The following is a 20914-nucleotide window of genomic DNA, read 5'->3' as shown; positions in this document are numbered from 1 at the left end:
ACTGCAGTGAAAGACTCACACGCACATAGAGCAGAGGACGATGTAAGATTTGCGGCTGTGAACGCAACTCCAAATGCAATGACCACAAGGGAGGTGGAGGAAGCATCAGCTGCAGATGAAGAGCAAAGAGAAGTGAGAGATGCTATTCAGAATGGGTGTTATGAGACACGCCAGGCATTTGCACCCATAGAAAATGAACTGTGTGCAATCGGACAATTAGTCCCATGGGGAAAGCTTCCAGATATAGCGGAGTGACCTGGAGACACGGGACAATGATGTCGAACAGAAAGGGAGATCCAAGATCGATGCAGACAGCCGTCGCAGAGCCAAACCCTCCGACGTGTACGTCGGAGATCAGGTTCTCCTAAAACAGGAGAAAACAGACAAGTCCACAACAACTTTCAACAAGATACCACACACTGTGGTCAATAAAGAGGGAAACTGTGGTTGTTCAATCTCCAACTGGGGCCAGGTATTCAAGGAATACAACATTCGCTGAAGAGGTATGTATTTGAGGAGCCGGATCCACAATCAAAGGACCACACACAACTGAAAGAGACTGTGGAGCAGAGTCCTAATCTGAGACGGTACATAGAATCCAAACCAGAGACCATCTGTGAGGGATCACCACAAAGATCACAGACACCCAAGCGAGTCAGACCTCACAGACAAATTAAACTGAAGTTTAATTAAGAAGTTAACAGACTTTGTAATTAAATAATGATCCTGTACTGAAAGGGGTAAAGAAAACCAGTATAAACTGAAAAATGACAAATATAAGAGGACTAATGCGAAGACTCTGAATGTTTTATTTATGTTGTGGGGGAAAAAGTGCAGAATGTTTTGTTACAAAAAATATAGAAAAGTCCATTAGGAGAACAGAAATAATAAGACATTGAACAGATTTCAGTTGTTTATTAATAACATAAAGGTTGCTATACAGATATAGAATAAGTGCTGTTGTGTATGTCAGGTTGACATTGAAGTTCATATCCAAGTAAAGGGGGATGTTGTGTATTGATGTGACGTACTGAGATAGGACGTCACCATGTCAGTAAAGGAATGTGAGGGGTTACACGGACAGTGATGGAGAATAGACATGTTGACGTTTACCTCTGAGTCTGGTTGATTTAATTCCGTATAATATCTTAATTTAACACGAGTTGTAAATATAAGATTGAACAGTCCTAGCATTGAACCTTGCGGTACTCCATATTATAACTAGTTGTTGAATAATAAATAGGAATCAATAAATAGTTGAATTCAATAGCAGCTTTTCCCACCTGATCTCTCTTTGTCTCTTTTCTGATCATTGTTAGGGACCACACAGAGTATAATCTCTTGCTAATTTGAGATCAGTCCTCTAGCCATGGAATGCTCTTGGTTCTCAAAGGGGGAAGGGAGGGAATGTTGTTTAGGAACATGTTGTTGATTTGGACCTATAGCCCTGCCACCTACCCTCTCCTCTATTCCTGGGAAATGTTGGATTGATTTCTTTCCTCCATGGCTGTTCTACCCAAAATGAAATATAAATATGCTGTTTTGAGCACTATAGTCACTCCATTACAGTAGGATTTTGACTGAGATTGGCATCTCCTCTGTTTCCTCTCTGCAGAACTAGTACACAGCTATCTAAATATGTGTATTCATTTTTTTTATTGTCATATAATTAGTGCACGGTTTTTGCTGTGAAGGTACTGTTTTTTGGGGGATTTCATACTACAAACTATACTCTATAATCATCATTCTAAAAAATCGTTAGCAGAATAGCTGTTAGGTGAATTTTTTTTTGTTGTAAATATGATGTTCTATTGAGGTCATGCCGTTGCCTGCATATATGGAACAGATGTCCACGAGTCTCTCTAACCCTCTCTCTACAGACATGTGACTGTGAAGACTACGCCAACTCACAAGTTTGTGTTCACTACAAAAACCCACCACGCCATAGTCCCTGGCACTATCGCTTTCAGTCTGCCACAGGTAAAACACACACCTAGTCCAGATCTGTATATTATACTGAATGTTCAATCTATTGTACAGTATATACCCATAGATCTATTTCTAATCTTAACGAATTTCTCAAACTACAATTCTAATATTTGATAGCATACAGGTCCCTCTTCTCTCTGCTTCCCTGCAATTATTGCCTGACTTATCTCTCTCTCTCTCTCTCTCTCTCTCTCTCTCTCTCTGTCTCTCTCTCTCTCTCTCTCAGAGGAAATGGGCCGGTCTGTCCATTGGACAGGAGGTGGAAGGTAATTCACTCCATTTCATTAATGAGTCTGAGGAAAAGAAAACTATGACCACAGCGCAAAGATACTGCCTCGTTTACACTGCACCCTACACAGCCCCTAATACACTGTACCTTCACACCTTGACCACAGCCCATAGCTCACCTTAACATACAGTACCTATTTCATTTGACAGTACAGTATTTCTGCGAGTACAAATTATACGGTACTAGATACATGTCTGACATGAGTCCTCTCCCCTCATAGTGGCCAACTACAACTTTGACAAGTCCCAGCAGTGCATCGGTGCCATGACTATAGAGATTGACTTCCTCCAGAAGAAGAGCACGGACACCAGCCCCTACGACTCAGACAAGATGGCCAGCGAGTTCATCCAGCAGTTCAACAACCAGGCCTTCTCTGTCACCCAGCAGGTCAGTCAGAACAACAAACAGTCCAGCCGGTCACAACTCTTCACACTTTTCCTGCACATTTCCCTTCCCTGGAGTTACAAGGAAAAAGACTGGTGGCTTAAATCAATCAAATGATTTTAGATGTGGGTAGGAGTGCAAACTTGGAAGAATTGGGATGTAACCTCACACAGCTTTCCTCTCTTTTCTCATCCTCCTCCTTTCTTCTATCATTCTTCCTGTCGTCGTCGTCGTCGTCCCCCCCCCCCCACAGTTGGTGTTTAGTTTCTGCGACAAGCTCTTTGGGCTGGTGATCAAAGACATTGAGGCCATGGACGCCAGCATCCTCAAGGGAGAGCCAGCATCAGGCAAGAAGCAGAAGGTACCCAGAGTTACCATTGTCCTACTGCTGTAACAACTCAACCCTTCATGATATGGGCCCCCGTCGGAATTACCCCCCCCTTCCTTGAAGTAATCCATGATTAGAAATGACGGGACAGGTGAATGCCAAGTGGTGGAGCCCTTGCTTTCACCTGCCCCTTCATTTCGAACGGGGTCTCTATTTGACGAGGGAACGTGCTGCTAGGGTGCTGGTCGAAGTCCAAAAGGAACTCTGCAGAATTGTACGAGTTTATTTGGAACAGTTATTTGTAATAACCAGTAGTTGGTAATAATTCCAACAATTCCTGTTTTCCTTAGATTGACATTGGCCTGCTGGTGGGGAACAGCCAGGTGGTTTTCGAGAAAGCAGAGAGCTCCTCCCTCACGTTAGTTGGTAAGTTACAGAGGAGTCCATACAGAATACAGGTAGATTATGTAGGAGCTACAGTACCAGTCAAAAGTTTGGACTCACCTACTCATTCAAGGGTTTTTATTTATTTGTACTATTTTCTACATTGTAGAATAATAGTGAAGACTTCAAAACTAGATGTCCTAACCGACTTGCCAAAACTATTGTTTGTTAACTCTGTTACATTTCTGGAGTGGTTGAAAAACAAGTTTTACTGACTCCAACCAAAGTGTACGTAAACTTCCTACTTCAACTGTATGTGATATTTCAGTTTTTTATTTTTTGTAAAATTGCACATTTCTAAAAACCTGTTTTTGCTTTGTCATTATGGGGTATTGTGTGTAGATTGATGAGGGGGGGAAACGATTTAATCAATTTTAGAATAAGGCTGTAACGTAATAAAATGTGGGAAAAGTCAAAGGGTCTGAATACTTACCGAATGCACTGATAACACTCTTTCTGTGTCCATGGGAGAGCCTATCTTCTGCACCATTAACTACCTTGAACTACAGTGGACTATGTACGAACTGGAAAAAACATATCCATTTATTGTAGTAGGGGACTTTATTAAAGGAAATCTGAGGAAAGCGCTTCTGAAATTCTATCGACACATCTGTGCTTCAAACACAACACGGACCCTGGATCATTGCTACTCTCCCTTCCGGGATGGCTACAAGGCCCTCCCCGCCCTCCCTTCAGCCAATCAGATCACACCTCCATTTTGCTCCTCCCCACCTATCGGCAGGAACCTAAACAGGAAGCTCCCCATGGTAAGGACTGTTCAACGTTGGTCTGACCAATCGCAATCTATGCTTCAAGATTGTTTTGATCATGCGGACTGTGAAATGTTCTGGGTCGCCTCTGAGAATAGTATCAATGTATACACTGACTCGGTGACTGGGTTCATCAGGAAGTGCATAGAGGATGTTTTTTCCTACTGTGGCGATTAGAACGTATCCAAAAAACATGGATAGGTGGAAGTATTCTTGCAAAACTGAAAGCGCAAACCACTGCATTTAACCATGGCAAGGTGACTGGGAACATGGACGTGTACAAGCAGACCAACTACTACCTCCGTAAAGCAATCACAGAGGCAAAACAATAGTACAGCTAGATAGTGGAGTTGCAATTCAAAGGCTCAGACACGAGACAAATGTGTCAGGGACTCCAGACAATCATGGATTATGAAGGGACACCGAAACCTCACTCTCAGACGAGCTAAACACCTTCTTCGCCCGTTTGGAGGAAAACAACATCGAGCTGCCGATACGGGCACCTCTGTACCCAAGAAAGCGAAGGTAACTGAACTAAATGACTAAAGGACTTTGAGAGGCTAGTTAAGAACCATATCACCTCCACCTTACCCAACACCCTAGAATCACTATCATTTGCATATCGCCGCAACAGATCCACGGACAATGTAATCGCCATTGCATTGCACTGCACACTGCCCTATCTCACCTGGACAAGAGAAATACCTATGTAATGATGCTGTTCATCAACTACAACTCAGCATTCAACACCATAGTGCCCTACAAGCACATCATTAAGGTTACATCCGTGTTTCTCCCTGTGCAACTGGGTCCTGGACTTCCTGAAGGGGCCGACCCCAAATGGTGAAGGTAGGCAACAACACCTCTACCACGCTGCCATCCTCAACACGGGGTCCCAACAGGCGTGCATGCTCAGCCCCTCCTGTACTCCTTGTTCACCCATTACTGCGTGGCCACACACGTCTACAACTCAATCATCAAGTTTCATGATGACACAACATTGGTAGGCCTGATTACCAACAACGATGAGACGGCCTACAGGGGGAGATGAGCGCCCTGGCAGAGTGGTGCCAGGAAAAGAACCTGTCCCTTAACGTCAAGAAAACAAAGGAGCTGATTGTGGATTACAGAAAACAGCAGAGAGAGCACGGCCCCATCCACACCGACGGGGTTGCAGTAGGCTGAAGAAATTAGGATTCGCCCCTAAGACAAATTTCTATAGATGCACCATTGAGCGCATCCTGTCAGGCTGTATCACCGCCTGGAAGGGCAATTGCACTGTCCGCAACGCATCGCCCCGGGCACACTGCCTGCCTTCCAGGACATCTACAGCACCCGGTGTCACAGGGAGGCCAGCCACCCTAGCCACGGCTTGTTCACCCCTCTACCATCTAGAAGGCGGAGACAGTACAGCTGCATCAAATTTGGGACCGAGAGACTGAGAAACAGCTCCTATCTCTAGGCCATCAGACTGTTTAACAGTCACCACTAGCCTTAGTCATTGTTCTAGCCAACTACCACCCGGTACCCTACTCTGCACCTTAGAGGCTGCTGCCATATATACATACAGTAGATAGTCGTTGGACACTGATCTGTTTAATAATGTTTACATACTGTTTTACCCACTTTATATGTATATACTGTATTGTAGTCATGTCTCATTCTATATAACTACTGCTGTACACACTCTTTCTATTCATATATATTCCGGTCTCTGACTTTGCTCGTTCTGATATTTCTTAATTTCTTTATTTCTCTGGATTATGTGTGTGTCGTTCTTTTTTCATTGTCATTGCTAGGTACTACTGCACTGTTGGAGCTAGTAACACAAGCATTTACCTGCACCTGCTATATCATCTACAAATGTGTCTACGCAAGCAATAAACTTTGATTCGATTTGTCAAAATAAACATTTAGACGAAGTTGACCAAGATTGATCAAATCCTTCAAGCACGGGGAAATAACCAGTCTTTATCCATTGTTACACTTTTTTTCATTGTAAAGTCTATTTGAGTATTGTTTTTAATGCATTTTAAATAAAGTTGTGTTTGATTCCTCTCTGCCCACTAGGCAAGGCCAAGACCAAAGAGCAGCGTCAGTCCATCATCAACCCGGACTGGAACTTTGAGCGCATGGGCATTGGTGGTCTGGACAAGGAGTTCTCCGACATCTTCCGCCGAGCCTTCGCCTCTCGTGTCTTTCCTCCTGACATCGTGGAACAGATGGGTAAGGCTCCCCACTCCTTCGTCTTAGTTAGATCATGCAGTACTACCTACAGTTGCGGGCACAGAAAAGTAAGGTCGAGCCGCGGTATTGGCAGAACAATTGCCGCATTGGATGTGCAACATGGCGCCTCTCGGTGCCTCCTAGTGATAATTTGTCACAAACTAAATTGTCTGTGTACACAACTGGAGCATGCTGTGCTTTCAAATATTCAGAGGTCTATAGACAGTCGTTGTTCCATTGACCCCCAGGTTGTAAGCACGTGAAGGGAATCCTTCTCTTCGGGCCTCCTGGTTGTGGAAAGACTCTGATGGCCAGGCAGATTGGCAAGATGCTCAACTCCCGCGAGCCCAAGATCGTCAACGGCCCTGAGATCCTCAACAAGTTTGTGGGAGAGTCTGAGGCCAACATCCGCAAGCTCTTCGCAGATGCAGAAGAGGAGCAGAAGAGGGTGAGTGGCCAGTCACCATCTTTTATTTGATGACCAGAAGTAATTAATCAAACTAAAACATCCCTCCACGGCCTCCTGGGTGGCGCAGCGGTCTAAGGCACTACATCGCAGTGCTCGAGGCGTCACTACAGACCCGGGTTCGATCCCAGGCTGTGTCACAGCTGGCCGTGACTGGGAGACTGATGAGGCGGCGCACAGTTGGCCCAGCGCCGTCCGGGTTAGGGGAGGGTTTGGTAAGCTGGGATGTCCTTGTCCCATCGTGCTCTAGCGACTCCTTGTGGCAGGCAGGGCGCCTGCAAGCTGACCTCGGTCACCAGTTGTACAGTGTTTCCTCCGATACATTGGTGCGGCTGGCTTACGGGTTAAGCGAGCAGTGTGTCAAGAAGCAGTGCTCCCGAGTCCTTACGGAAGTTGCAGCGATGGGACAAGATTGTAACTACCAATTTGAATATCACAAAATTGAGGAGAAAAAGGGGTAAATTTAAAAAAAAATCCATCCAAGAGGATAAAATCACAAACAAATGTTATACGTACATGCATGACTGACTGTCTCCCTCTCTTTCTCTTCATCCACTCATCCCACTCACCCCTTTCTCCTCTCGTCCTAGCTGGGTGCTAACAGTGGTCTGCACATAATCATCTTCGATGAGCTGGATGCCATCTGTAAGCAGAGAGGTACTGGGCAGGGCAGTACAGGAGTCCACGACACGGTGGTCAACCAGCTGCTGTCCAAGATAGACGGAGTAGAGCAGCTCAACAACATCTTGGTCATAGGTAGGTGGTAGTACACTCTTGTATAACATACTGGTCATAGATGGTTAGATTTGAGGTATAGATACCAATCTTACCTTAAGCCTCTCATAGCACTAGAGATGAATGCACGACTCTGGTTTAACTAGTAACCCTATCTTTAACTTTGCATCCCAATTTCTCTCTTTCTCTTTCCCACAGGGATGACCAACAGGCCTGACCTGATAGATGATGCCCTGATGAGGCCTGGCAGGTTTGAGGTCAAGATGGAGATCGGTAAGAATCCCACATGTTCTCTGTGCCTTTTCTGTTTTCTCCTGGCTTGTTTCTTTTCATATGTTCCGCCACCCTTTATTGTATTATTGTAGCGACTTCTCTCCCTCCCTGAATGCATTTTTACCATTTTCTTTCTTCCCTCCCTCCCTCTCAGGTCTTCCGGATGAGAAGGGGCGTGTTCAGATTCTCAACATTCACACTAATAAGATGCGTGACTTCGGCCTGCTGGCTCCTGATGTGGACGTGAAGGAGCTGGCTGCCGGAACCAAGAACTACAGTGGTGCTGAACTGGAGGGGCTGGTCAGAGCTGCCCAATCAACAGCCATGAACCGCCACATTAAGGTTAGAGTCCAACCAATCAACAAACATGAACATCCATGATACGGTTAGACTATCCAATTGACACCTTTGAACACCCATGACATGGTTAGACTCCACCCCTTAGCAAGGTGCTTTTAGGGGCTAACTCTGTCCTTTAAGTCTACTGTATACCACAGTCAGATCAGACTGCTATTTCTTTCTGTGTGTCCAGGCCACAGCCACAGTGGAGGTGGACACAGAGAGAGCCGAGAAGCTGCAGGTCACCAGAAGCGACTTCATGGGCTCCCTGAACAACGACATTAAACCAGTAGGTAGCTCTCTACTATATGTGTATTTACGAAGGACAGTAGGCAAAGTGAATAGAGTGTCATTTGAGATTGGGCCTGAGACTATCATTCCAATCCTGAAAAGTTCTGCCCGCTCCCCCTCTTCTTTATCCTCCTCCTCCCCTTCTTCCTCCACCAGGCATTTGGTTCCAACCAGGAGGACTACGCCAGCTACATCATGAACGGCATCATCAAGTGGGGCGACCCGGTGACCTGTGTGCTGGATGACGGGGAGCTGCTGGTGCAGCAGACCAAGAACAGCGACCGCACACCGCTGGTGGCCGTGCTACTGGAGGGTAGGCCTGACCACACACACACACGCACGTGTGAGCGAACACACACACACACACACACACACACACACACACACACACACACACACACACACACACACACACACAGGTGAGCGTAGGCACATGCAGGTGGAGCTCACACACTTAAGCACACACACACAGTTGAATAACAGTCCCCCACTCTCTCTCTAACAGTCTTTATTTGTCCATCTGTCCTCTTAGGACCCCCTCACAGTGGAAAGACGGCCCTGGCTGCCCAAATCTCGGAGAGCTCAGAGTTCCCCTTCATCAAGATCTGTTCCCCGGACAAGATGATCGGTTTCTCCGAAAACTCCAAGTGCCTGGCTATCAAGAAGGTGGGTGTGAAGCCCGGCACCATGAACGAAAGATAGATACCTACACACTGTTGAATGCTCCTGCAGTTTTATGAAGTGCTTTGACCCCAATGTCTTTGTAAGGCTGGCACCATGCCCATAGAAAGAGATGCTGTGCCAGAATCTGGTCGAATGGTAGACTAGTTGTAGCACTGCTGACTCTGGACCACGCATTGCCCCATCGAGTTAGGGGTTCGATCCCTGGGTCTCTTTACTAGCTACTTCTCCGCCCTTTTCCTATCTGACGTAACAATAATAACTAAGAGCAGGAGAAAGAGATTATTACCAATACTTCCTGTATGGTATTATTATGCAGTCTTGTTGTGTCATTTAACTCTGTATCCCCTGCCTTCCTTCCCTCAGATCTTCGAGGATGCCTACAAGTCTCAGCTGAGCTGTGTGGTGGTGGATGACATTGAACGTCTCCTAGGTGATTCTCTACCTCCTCATTCCGCTGAAACCTCATTCTCCTTTTAGTCTAGCGGACCTCCCCGATCCGTCTCTAGTGGAGCAACAAACTCGTATCTCTCTTTTTAAAACTTTCCAGTGAGGCCGCAGATAAACAAAGCACTGTGTCTAAAGCCAAGGCCCGGTCTTCAATCCTAAAGGAATCAGCGGCAACACTAGTGGGTCCGGTCTATAGTACTGTTCTGATTTCTTTGTGCTCCACTCCTTTTAGACTACGTCCCCATTGGACCTCGCTTCTCCAACATGGTTCTCCAGGCCCTGCTGGTGCTGCTGAAGAAGACTCCTCCGAAAGTGAGTGTTCACTGTTCAGTACAACGCTGGCATGGCTGCATTACCTAATGCAGGTGTGGCGTTATGCTAATGTGTTTATTGACACCAGCCTGTGTGTGTGTGCGTAGAAGTGTGTGCATGTGCATGTAACGTGTGTGTAACTCTGTCTGTGCTTTACTCTGCCTACAGGGCCGTAAGCTGTTGATCATCGGAACCACCAGCCGTAAGGAGGTGCTGCAGGAGATGGAGATGCTGGACGCCTTCAGTACCACCATCCACGTCCCCAACATCTCTACTGGAGAACACCTGGTGGAAGCCCTAGAGGTACACACGCACACACACACACACACACACACACACACACACACACACACACACACACACACACACACACACACACACACACAAACAAACAAGTGAACACACACAATATACATATTGATGAACAGTTTCAGTAGTTAATGCTGCTGTCTTGTCTTGTGTGCCATGTGTTTACTCATTGACATTGTATCCATTGCAGCTACTGGGAAGCTTCACGGACGCAGAGCGGGTCACCATCGGCCAGCACGTCAAGGGAAAGAGGGTCTGGATTGGCATCAAGAAGCTCCTGATGCTCATCGAAATGTCTCTGCAGGTCAGTGGCAGTCAGCGCTCCTCCTCCTCCTCATCGTTCAGCTGCAGAACAGTCGACCACAAGTGTCATCCAGTAGCTATGGTCGCCAGAAAGGTTTTGTGCTTCAAGAAGTGGCGCAAATGGTTTTCCACGGTAGAGCCTGCGTAATGCCACATTTGCACTGTCAAAGTGTCAAAGCACTGGTGTTAATATTTGGTTCCCTGCTTTTCTTTCTCCTCCAGATGGATGTGGAGTACAGAGTCACTAAGTTCCTGCAGCTTCTTAGAGACGAGGGGGCGTGAGTACTCCCCAACCCCTCCCGGCCTTTCCCACCCACGCAATCACCCTCACCCTGCCTGCATGCGACTCAATCACAGCCACCCAACCGCTTCCTTTCTTTGACTTTATAACCCTGCCTTCCTCCCCTGCGTATCCATTATTACATTTCTATCTCTGTGAATATTACAACAAGGATACACAACAACAGGCACAAGTCTAAAGTTTAAAAAAAAACATGATTTACTATATTACTAGTAGTATAACTAGTATAGTAGTAATACTAGTATATCAGTATTACTTATTTGACTGACACAAATGGGATCCTATGAACATGAAACACTGTATCACGCTTGTTTATGTTCTGGAAGAGGGGTATGAATAAAGTTGTCACACTATCACTTTACCTGCCCGCTGGCTGCCAATGCAGTCAAGAGTATCAGTCGTTGACCGGTGTGATCTCCTCTTGTCATCACCAGGTTGGATGACGCCAACCACATCCGAATTTAAGCTGTCGCTGAGGGTAAGGGCACCAGTAGAGGCTACGGGGCTAGCTACGAGGCTAGCTACCCAGACATTTAACTAGCTTCCCTAGCTACCTCCTCTAGCTTTAGGGAATAGCTTCCCTCATTCAGCTTCATTTCAATGATACCAACGTTTTTTCTAGAAGCCCCTGCTAGCACTTCTGAGATCGTTCCTGTGTCTATTTACCTTTACAAGAAATACCCTCTGGCCGACTTGTGCTGTGAGCGACCAAATTCTACATCACATTATCACCCAATGACATATCAAGCATATGCAGTTGCGGTCAAATATATCAGTTTATGGAAACTGATTTAACACTTGTCATTAAAGATAGCTATTGTTTAGGTGAACTGACATCAGCTGTCCAGACATTTTCTAACATCTCTTATGTCATTATAATGACCGCGTTATGAGGTTGTTACGGAAGACTTATATGCATGACGTACCTGCCTACTCCTGTGCATCAATCATGTCTATGTAATAGAAACGTTACATAAGACGACCTTATCATCATTCCCTCCCTATGTCATATGACCTACCATGACATATTGTCCAGATTGTCATTTGGAGGCTGCTTTGACCCTACTGTGATAGTCTCTGACAAGTTACACCGCTTATTACATATCAGGGGTGCATAGCCTCAGTCCTCAAGCCCCTTGAGCTACAGACTGACTTCTACCTGGGAATCGGTGACATCGAGTACCAGGGAGAAACAAAAGCAGCAAGACTGTGGAAGAACCTTAGTTCTTCCACAGTTGTGCACCCCTGTCCTAGATTGCTGTTTTTTGGGGGGGGGGGGTTTCGGGAAGTTTCTCTTTACGAATAGTTCTGAAGCATTTTTGCCAGATTTGATGAAAGCTAGCCGACAAGATGAAGAAGTCTTTGCTTTCCTTTTGAATAGACATTCTACGCAATTACCGTATATTAGAAAGGTCATTTTAAAGTGCTAAAATTACTGTTAACCATAATGGTGAACCATATATTTTTTTCTTCTTGTTTTATAGCATATTAAGTCCTGTTCAACATTTTGTTTCTGCCATTTTGTTGTTGTTGTGGAAGTACATGCTGTAGTACAGTCGAATGTGGTTTACGATATGTCATGTGTTTAAGGTGGGGGACACTGGTAAATCATTGTCACCTGAATCCGTTTTATCTTCATATCTCTACATGTCTGTCTCTCCAGTGAACGCACCGACCGCAATGACCGCAGCTACAAGTTCGACTAGAGCTGAAGGAGCGTCTGACCAAGAGACAAAAGGAGGAGAGGAGGACGTCCTCTGTTCGCCATCCATTCTCATCCAACCAATCGGAGAGGGAGAAGAAGTCGCCCCCCTCTCACCCACGCATGTTTCAGTGGCAACTGCTGTCATCATCCATCCACCCGACACGATCGACATATCACGTCACAGAAACCTATTGAAAATCGTACCGTTCCAATATGTTATCTGTATGAAACGCAATATGGATTGCAAAGTGCTGTCTTGTGCATTGTGCGTATATTTAGCCATGTATGTTTTAGCTTTCTGTATTTCCAGTGCTGTGTATCTGTCTCGCTATCTATATTTATGCAGACCAGTAGATATATCAGTCTTGAAAACATGATATATGTATTATATATACACATAGATTCGTATGAAGCGCAAGTCATCGCAACTATTTGAATATTCAGATGATAACGTAGACACTGTAGTGGAAGTGAGAAGTGTCGTTTCGGGTGTAAATGTATTTCCATCCACCCCTATGTTATTTATTTTCTGTACATAGTATATATAAAATACAGTATATCATGAATTATTTCAAATCATTCTATTTGACTATTATTGAGTAATATATATCAGTATTGTTGTTTATCTCACTCCAAACTTGAAGATTGTGGTGTTGGATTATAACTCTGTCTAATATAGATACCGTGTGTGTACGAGACCAGTGTTAAACAATTCAACACTTTTGAAATGGTATATGTAACAAAGAAATCTTTATTACTTATCAAATCAGCTCTACGTGTGACTGTAATTTCAATATTTTTTTGTGTGCATGTGTGTGTATGAACAAGCATTGCTTCTGTGTATGCCTGTAAGAGTGAAGTGTGTTTTGTCTGTGCGTAAGTACAGTATGTGTGTGTAATTTAATCAAAATTTTACCAGTCTGTTGTGATGTATTTGTTAATTTATTGCTTTGTGAACAGTGCTTGTTGTCAAAAGCTATTTTTCTGTTCTGTGAATTGACCAACATGCAGATGTATTATTGCAATTAAAGCACAGATACACAAGGTTAAAACAACACCTACCTCTAGTCTCCATTTTTGGTTTAGTTGTTTGTGTGAAGAAGGTTAGTTGTCAAACCAGCTCGAGCTGTACAGTGCTGTTAGCAGTTGATGTTAATCTTCAATAACGCAGACCCCAATGCTAGTCAGGGGGAGGAAAATAGGTTTATTCAAAGAGGACAAATCAACGCTTGGACGTAGATGGTAAATGGTCATTTCTTCCCTGTCCTCGGTGATTCTCTCCAGTGGTTCTGACAGTCTGCCTGTAGTGAGGAATTCTTCTTCCGTTCCACTGGTTGATAAGGACTTCTCTAATGAACATTTCACCGGTAATCTTGTATCATGTCAAGTACAGTCCTTAGATTAAGGGATATTGCTTCAGCTTCAGACGGTAGATTCTCACAACCTGTAACGAAGGAAACAAAAAAGTGAAAGTAACATGTCCTGGTTTCAAGAGAAATGTATATTTAACATAGATTTCCCAAAGTAAGCATGTCCCAATTTTCAGGAAAACGTTGGACATTTCACAGAGATATCCCTAATACGATGACTGAAGTGTACAACATAGAAGCTTATCAGGTTCCGATCATCTTACTATGCCTCTTCACCCGAGACTGGCCCCCGATTGCTTATCAATCAGTTCTTTGTGCTCCAGGCTCTGCTTTGTCATCAAAATAGACAGCCTTGCAATGAGTGACATGTATCCATCGTGATTTTCCCTGGACCTTTACTGCTGACATCATTATGAGCAAAACTTGATAAGGACCTTCCTGTTTTGGCCCTAATGTGTCTGTTACATTTTTTTTTTACCATCACCCACTGTCCTGATACTACGTCACGTCTACCCTCGGGAGTTATTCCCCACGCCTCTTTTACTTGCCTTTCTGCTTTCCCTACTGCATTAGAGAGTTGTATGCAATAGTTAAGCATTGTGTCACTCACAAAGTGAATGTCTGCTTTTCTCAAATCTAACGTGCCTGTCACTATCACATTGCCTTCCTCACACCCCCCCCCACAATGCTTGAACCGTCTGTGTATGAGATACACTCAGGGTTTTCCAACGGATGACTCTTAATAAACCCATCAGAGAGCTGGTCCAAAACCAACTCACAACAGTCGTGTTCAAGTAATGTGGTATCTGGAGGAAGCGTCAGATTAGCTGGATTACATGGCGTGCCATGATGCATGATGTTAGGAGCCTCCAACACAGTTGACCATTTGTTCCAACGAGCAGCTGTGACCTGTGCAGCTCGATTCATTGTCAAAAGAGTATGAACGACATGTCGGCAGAATCTTTAATCACTACTTTAGTAGCGTCCATAGCTTCCTTGCTAATGGGATGTTGTTTTGTGCAAGGTGGGGCAACACCTGTCAAGCACGCTGGTTCCATATCCAAAGTTCCACACTCATCTTTCTTCGTAGTCCAAATAGCATGGTTCTGAACTGAAGATCCCTGGAGTTGTCTAATTTGCCACGTCACCTTCCCTTCAGAAATGTTCAGTGTAGAGTCAAGTTGTGTGATAACATCAAGGCCTAAAATAGGTTGTTCAAATGAGCCTATCCACACCCCTGCATCAATCTTCATTGGACCAATAGAAATTGATAATGATTTGGTCTGTTTCATATCTGTCTCTGTCTCCCCCCCCACTCCTGTTGCTCTCATCTTCTTGCCCGTGTACTGAGGACATATATGTTTTGCTTAAAATATGGGGAATACAGTGACTTCAGCAACCATATCTACTTAAAAATCTACTGCAAAGTTATTAACCATCATGTTCACATATACTCCATCCGATTTCATATGTACACCAGCTGAGATGGGACGGAAGAGGGAGTCTATTCATTTCCCTCCACAGCATCCAGCAAACTCTGCTGCTGAGCCGGAAAGAGCTCATTAAATTTCTGCATCAGAATTGTGTTGTTGAGGCTGTTGTCTTGATTCCATTTCCCCTGAGACGGACCCTGCATAAGAACATGTTTTCCTTTTCCGACATTCTCGTTGCCAGTGAACAGAAATCCCGCAATAATGACATACACCAGGTTTCTCTTCTGCTGAACGAATAATGTTATTGGTTTCACTCGGAAACCTGCACAACTCTGATAACAGCGAGTTTATTATGTTGATTGATGTCTCTGTCCAGTCGTGACAACCTGTCGATGATGTCGCCATAGTTTTGTCTTTGCCAGTCATTAGTTGTGTAAACAAAAGTTTTTCGCAAATCCTCATGTACGGATTGCATCAGCTGATGAGTGATTGCCCCATTTTTGTAGGAATTGAGTGCATCTTCATCTTCCATGTCGGGTAACCCACTGTGTCTAACCACCTCTGCTCTAAACCTTTCTTCAAATTCAACAAACGGTTCTTTCAGTTTTTGAACACATTTGGTAGTCTCTCCCCAATTGGTGGTTGCATTGATCAAACCCTAGAGATAGGCATCCCGTTAGCGGGACACCAGCCGACAACATCCGGGGAAATTGGAGGGCGTGCAACTCAAATGAATATTAAACATTCATGAACATACAGGTATCTTATATCATTTAAAAGCTTAAATTCTTGTTAATTTAACTGCGTTGTCCGATTTCAAAATATTTTTCAACCAGCACAGGCTTCATAAAATCACAAATAGCGATTAAATAAATCACTTACTTTTGAAGATCTTCCTCTGTTTGCAATCCCAAGGGTCACAGCTACAACATGAATGGTCGTTTTGTTAGATAAAATAGTTCTTTATATCCCAAAAAGTCTGTTTAGTTGGCGCCATCGATTTCAGTAATCCACTCGTTCAACATGCAGACAAAGGAGTCCAAAAAGCTACCGCTAAACTTCGTCCAAACAAGTCAAACGACGTTTCTATTTCATCCGCAGGTACTCTAAAATGTAAATAAACTATCATATTTAATACGGGAAGTAGTATGTTCAATAGGAAAGCAAAATTAGTAAGGGCACGCCCTCTCCCTCACGCGCCAAAAGACTGATATTGTTCCGGTGATCTTCTCACCAAAACTCCAAATACTTGTTCATTTTTTCAAACAACAAGCCTGAAACCTTGAATAAAGACTGTTGACATCTAGTTGAGGCCATAGGAATTGCAATCTGGGAGACAGATTTACATAGGTTTCCATAATTAGAGCCTGGGACCTCAAACAACAAATTCTGGTTGGATTTTCTTCGGATCTTTGCCTGCCATATCAATTCTGTTATAGTCTCAGACATTATTGTAACAGTTTTAGAAACTTCAAAGTGTTTTCTATCCAATGCTACCAAGTACATGCATATCCTGGCTTCTGGGCCTGAGTAACAGTCAGTTTACTTTGGGCACATCAGTCAGGCGGAAATTCAGGAAACTAGACCCTATCTCTAATTAAGGAAAACATGTATGGCTCTCCATCCATCGGCCACATCTTGCTCTTCACCAACCACAGCTCTATAAACCTTTTCTTCAAGTATACCATGTTCACGGTTGTTCAAAACAAAGGCTAATAACTGGAACCCATCATTGTAGAGTTTTGTAGAGTTTCTTATAGCGCTTCAAATGGTCTCATGTTTTCATGCCCACGTCTCGTGGATGTTTCAACATTTTTGACCATTCATCCTACTGTTTTGGAGATGCTGATTTATGTGTGATTACTGTCACTGGAGGTTTGTCTTTACTTCCTTTTACAACCTGTGTTCTGGTTGGCCTAAGACATCATTCATCACCACTATCAGTATCTGTTGACTCAAAGCCAGGCAGTGCTGACCAGATGCTTGAAACCTGATCATCTTGCGCAACTCAGCCTGAAGGTAGATTGGGGGAGCAAAGGGTCCACAGGTGAGGGTCAAGTCTGCCACCCTTGCCTCCTGTAATTGTTGAATTTCACCTTTCAAGGTTTTTATCTGTTCACCAAGATCTTTCAAACTATCTTTATCTTCATTTTTTACCTTTATTTAACTAGGAAAGTCAGTTAGGAACAAATTCTCATTTTCAATGACAGCCTAGGAACAGTGGGTTAACTGCCTTGTTCAGGGGCAGAACGACATATTTGTACCTTGTCAGCTCAGGGATTTGATCTTGCAACCTTTCGGTTACTAATCCAACGCTCTAACCACTAGGCTACGCTGCCAGACACTGCAATGTCCTATCACGGTTATCAAGACAGAATTTCTCATCCCTCTTCCTTACTTCAGCTAATATCGTTAAAAACCGTCTTGTTTTTGTCAACGAGTTAGACGTTCTCTGTATTTTCCCCCAAGCTTTTTGTATATCAGACAGATTTCATATTCCATCTTTGTCAACAATGATGGAATATTTATTTATCTCTTGCCTACACTTCTCTACTTTGAAATGATTCTTTATATCACTAGACAGGGAATTTAAAATCTCTTTCATGCTCCCATCCGGAGGAGCTGTTACGCCCTTCTCCAGAATGGTTTTCTCACTTAACAATGGCATTACATTAACATAAAAAGTTGTATAATATATATCTATATGTTTATATATTTATTTAACCCCAAAAGACAACCTCTTGAGGACTCAAACCTCCTATCTATAGATCACACATTGTTTCTGTAGGGCCTGGTTACCCATAAAACTTGTGTTCACTTCAAAAGCTTGTTGAAAGCTTACATTACCCACACGTGTAAAAATTGCTACTTATCTAGCAACTCACTTCTATGCAACAAGAAGGTTTCACAAAAATGACTCTAACCTTTTAATAGAGGACTTGAACCCCTATAATAGAGATTTAACAAACAGAACAAAGGACTTGAACCTTATAACAGAACAAAGGACTTGAACCTTATACATCACAGATATGTATCACTCATTGCACACACTCATTTTAACCTGATTTGCTTCTTTTAAAATGATATTGGTCTAGACTCACTCAGCATTTATGCCATCAATCAGGAGATTAAGAGTTGACTCCCAAAGTGGGTTGCGCTCAGCCTTCTCTCTTTCTTCTGGATCAACACACAGTTGATGAGTTTTCTTGTTGTTGTTCACGACCAATTCATCCGGGTCACGGCACCAAGTGTTAGCAGTTGATGTCACTCTACAATAACACAGACCCCAAAGCAAATCAGGGGGAGGAAAATAGGTTTATTCAAAGGGGACAAATCATGCTTGGAAGTAGATGGTAGATGGTCATTTCTTCCCTGTCCTCAGTGATTCTCTCCTGTGATTCTCTCCTGTGATTCTCTCCTGTGATTCTCTCCTGTGATTCTCTCCTGTGATTCTCTCCTGTGATTCTCTCCAGTGATTCTCTCCACAGAACAAAGGGACAGGATGTAGTTTTATAACCCAGCCCTAGCCTGTGGTTGACCAATTAGAATTCCTTGCAATAAAACTGGGCCAATGGCAAAATAACAAGTATCCTATTCTAGGTTCAATGTATAAACAATTTGGACCAATGAGAACTTGCCATGTAGCTATGAGTCCTGGACTGAAATTCCTCCCATGTCTCTGACCCATTGATCAATAATTATTACAGAAAAAACACTATTTCCATTGATTCTTAGTACTCTATTGACCCCTCGTCCTCTGCGTTGTGTATTTATCTTCAAAATATTCTTACAGTGCCTTCAGAAAGTATTCACACCTCTTGACTTTTTCCACATTTTGTTGTGTTACAGCCTGAATTTAAAATGGATTAAATTGAGATTTTGTGTCACTGGCCTACACAAAATACCCCATAATGTCAAAGTGGAATTATGTATTTTTTTTTATTTTTTATTTTTTACAAATTAATAAAAAATGAAAAGCTTGAGTCAATAAGTATTCAATACCTTTATTATGGCAAACCTAAATAAGTTCAGGAGTAATTTTGTTTCTTATTAACAAGTCACATAATACATTGGATAGAATAAAACTGTGCACAATAATAGTGTTTAAAAAGTCATCTACTGGTAGAAGGGTAAGAAAAAACAGACATTGATTATCCCTTTGCGCATGGTGAAGTTATACATTACACTTTGGATGGTGTAACAATACACCCAGTCACTACAAAGATACAGGTGTCCTTCCTTACTCAGTTGCCGGAGAGCATGGAAACCACTCAGGAATTTCACCAAGAGGCCAATGGTGACTTTAAAACAGTTACATGGTTTAATGGCATTGATAAGAGAAAACTGATGGCTCAACAACATTGTAGTTACTCCACAATACTAACCTAAATGACAGAGTGAAAAGATGAAAGCCTGTACAGAACAAAAATATTTCAAAACATGCATCCTGTTTGCAACAAGGCACTACATTAATACTGTAAAAAATGTGGCAATGAAATTAACTTTATGTCCTAAATACAAAGTGTTATGTTTAGGGAAAATCCAATAGAACCCTGAGTACCACTCTCCATATTTTCAAGCTGCATAATGTTATGGGTATGCTTGTTAACATTAAGGACTAGGGAGTTTTTCAGGATAAAAAATTAACTGAATAAAGCTAAGCACAGGTAAAACCTTAGAGGAAAACCTGGTTCAGTCTGCTTTCCACCAGACACTGGGAGAGGATTTCACCTTTCAGCAGGACATAACCTAAACACAAGGCCAAATCTACGCTGGAGTTGCTTACAAAGAAACCAGTGAATTTTCCTGAGTGACCGAGTTACAGTTTTGACTTAAATCTGCTTGAAAATCTGAGGCAAGGCCTGAAAATGGTTGTCTAACAATGATCAACAACCAATTTGACCGAGCTTGAAGAATTTTGAGAAGAATAATGGGCAGATTTTGTACAATGCAGGTGTGGAAAGCTCTTAGAGACTTACCCAGAAAGACTCTCAGCTGTAATCGCTGCTAGCTACCAGGTCTCAGAACATACCTACCAGCTGGGCAGTAAGTCAATTAAATCTTGCTATATGCATTTGTTTGTGTAATAACTGGGTATTTGTGATAGGTTCTTCGATGTTTCATAGTTCTCTCACTACATACTACACAACAAGACCCATACATTCCAATGAGTTCCACATTCAGCAACGTTGACAACTTGTAAGAGAGGATACAGTTGAAGTCAAGACCTAGGCCGGGATTCAATCCGACAACATGTTGTCGACAATGCAGCTTTTAAAGGCAATGTTCCCGCATTTGCAGGGAGGTCTCATTCACGCTGCATATGTCGGCTCAATCGGAAATTGCCTTTTAAAACCGCATTGTCAACAACCTGCAGACGGTTGCTACAATGTTACATTGTTGTACTGTACAATATACATTGTCCCAAATGTTTGTGTGAAAGTAATCTCTTCCCAATAACCATAACTGAGATTAAACAAACATTTGGATATTGTCAAATTTAAACAAAGTACTGA

General features: G+C 43.2%; 1 protein-coding gene across 1 annotated transcript in view; it reads left to right on the top strand.

Moving 5' to 3' along the window:
- The window catches only part of LOC120043958 (vesicle-fusing ATPase-like), a 30508-nt gene extending 17912 nt beyond the window's left edge, over window positions 1-12596 (top strand). Inside the window, exons 3-21 of the mRNA XM_038988555.1 lie at window positions 1881-1980; window positions 2216-2255; window positions 2499-2665; window positions 2916-3023; window positions 3341-3416; window positions 6275-6430; window positions 6679-6878; window positions 7487-7652; window positions 7830-7904; window positions 8059-8246; window positions 8437-8532; window positions 8691-8847; window positions 9067-9200; window positions 9582-9648; window positions 9898-9977; window positions 10146-10280; window positions 10477-10590; window positions 10812-10867; window positions 12554-12596. Coding sequence (XP_038844483.1) covers window positions 1881-1980; window positions 2216-2255; window positions 2499-2665; window positions 2916-3023; window positions 3341-3416; window positions 6275-6430; window positions 6679-6878; window positions 7487-7652; window positions 7830-7904; window positions 8059-8246; window positions 8437-8532; window positions 8691-8847; window positions 9067-9200; window positions 9582-9648; window positions 9898-9977; window positions 10146-10280; window positions 10477-10590; window positions 10812-10867; window positions 12554-12596 — 2158 coding nt within the window. The remainder of the gene's footprint in view (window positions 1-1880; window positions 1981-2215; window positions 2256-2498; window positions 2666-2915; window positions 3024-3340; window positions 3417-6274; window positions 6431-6678; window positions 6879-7486; window positions 7653-7829; window positions 7905-8058; window positions 8247-8436; window positions 8533-8690; window positions 8848-9066; window positions 9201-9581; window positions 9649-9897; window positions 9978-10145; window positions 10281-10476; window positions 10591-10811; window positions 10868-12553) is intronic.
- The last annotated feature ends 8318 nt before the right edge of the window (window positions 12597-20914 follow it).

Source organism: Salvelinus namaycush, chromosome 3 (assembly GCF_016432855.1).
Source record: "Salvelinus namaycush isolate Seneca chromosome 3, SaNama_1.0, whole genome shotgun sequence".
NCBI classification, from domain to species: Eukaryota; Metazoa; Chordata; class Actinopteri; order Salmoniformes; family Salmonidae; genus Salvelinus; species Salvelinus namaycush.
This window is presented reverse-complemented; position numbering and strand designations above follow the sequence as displayed.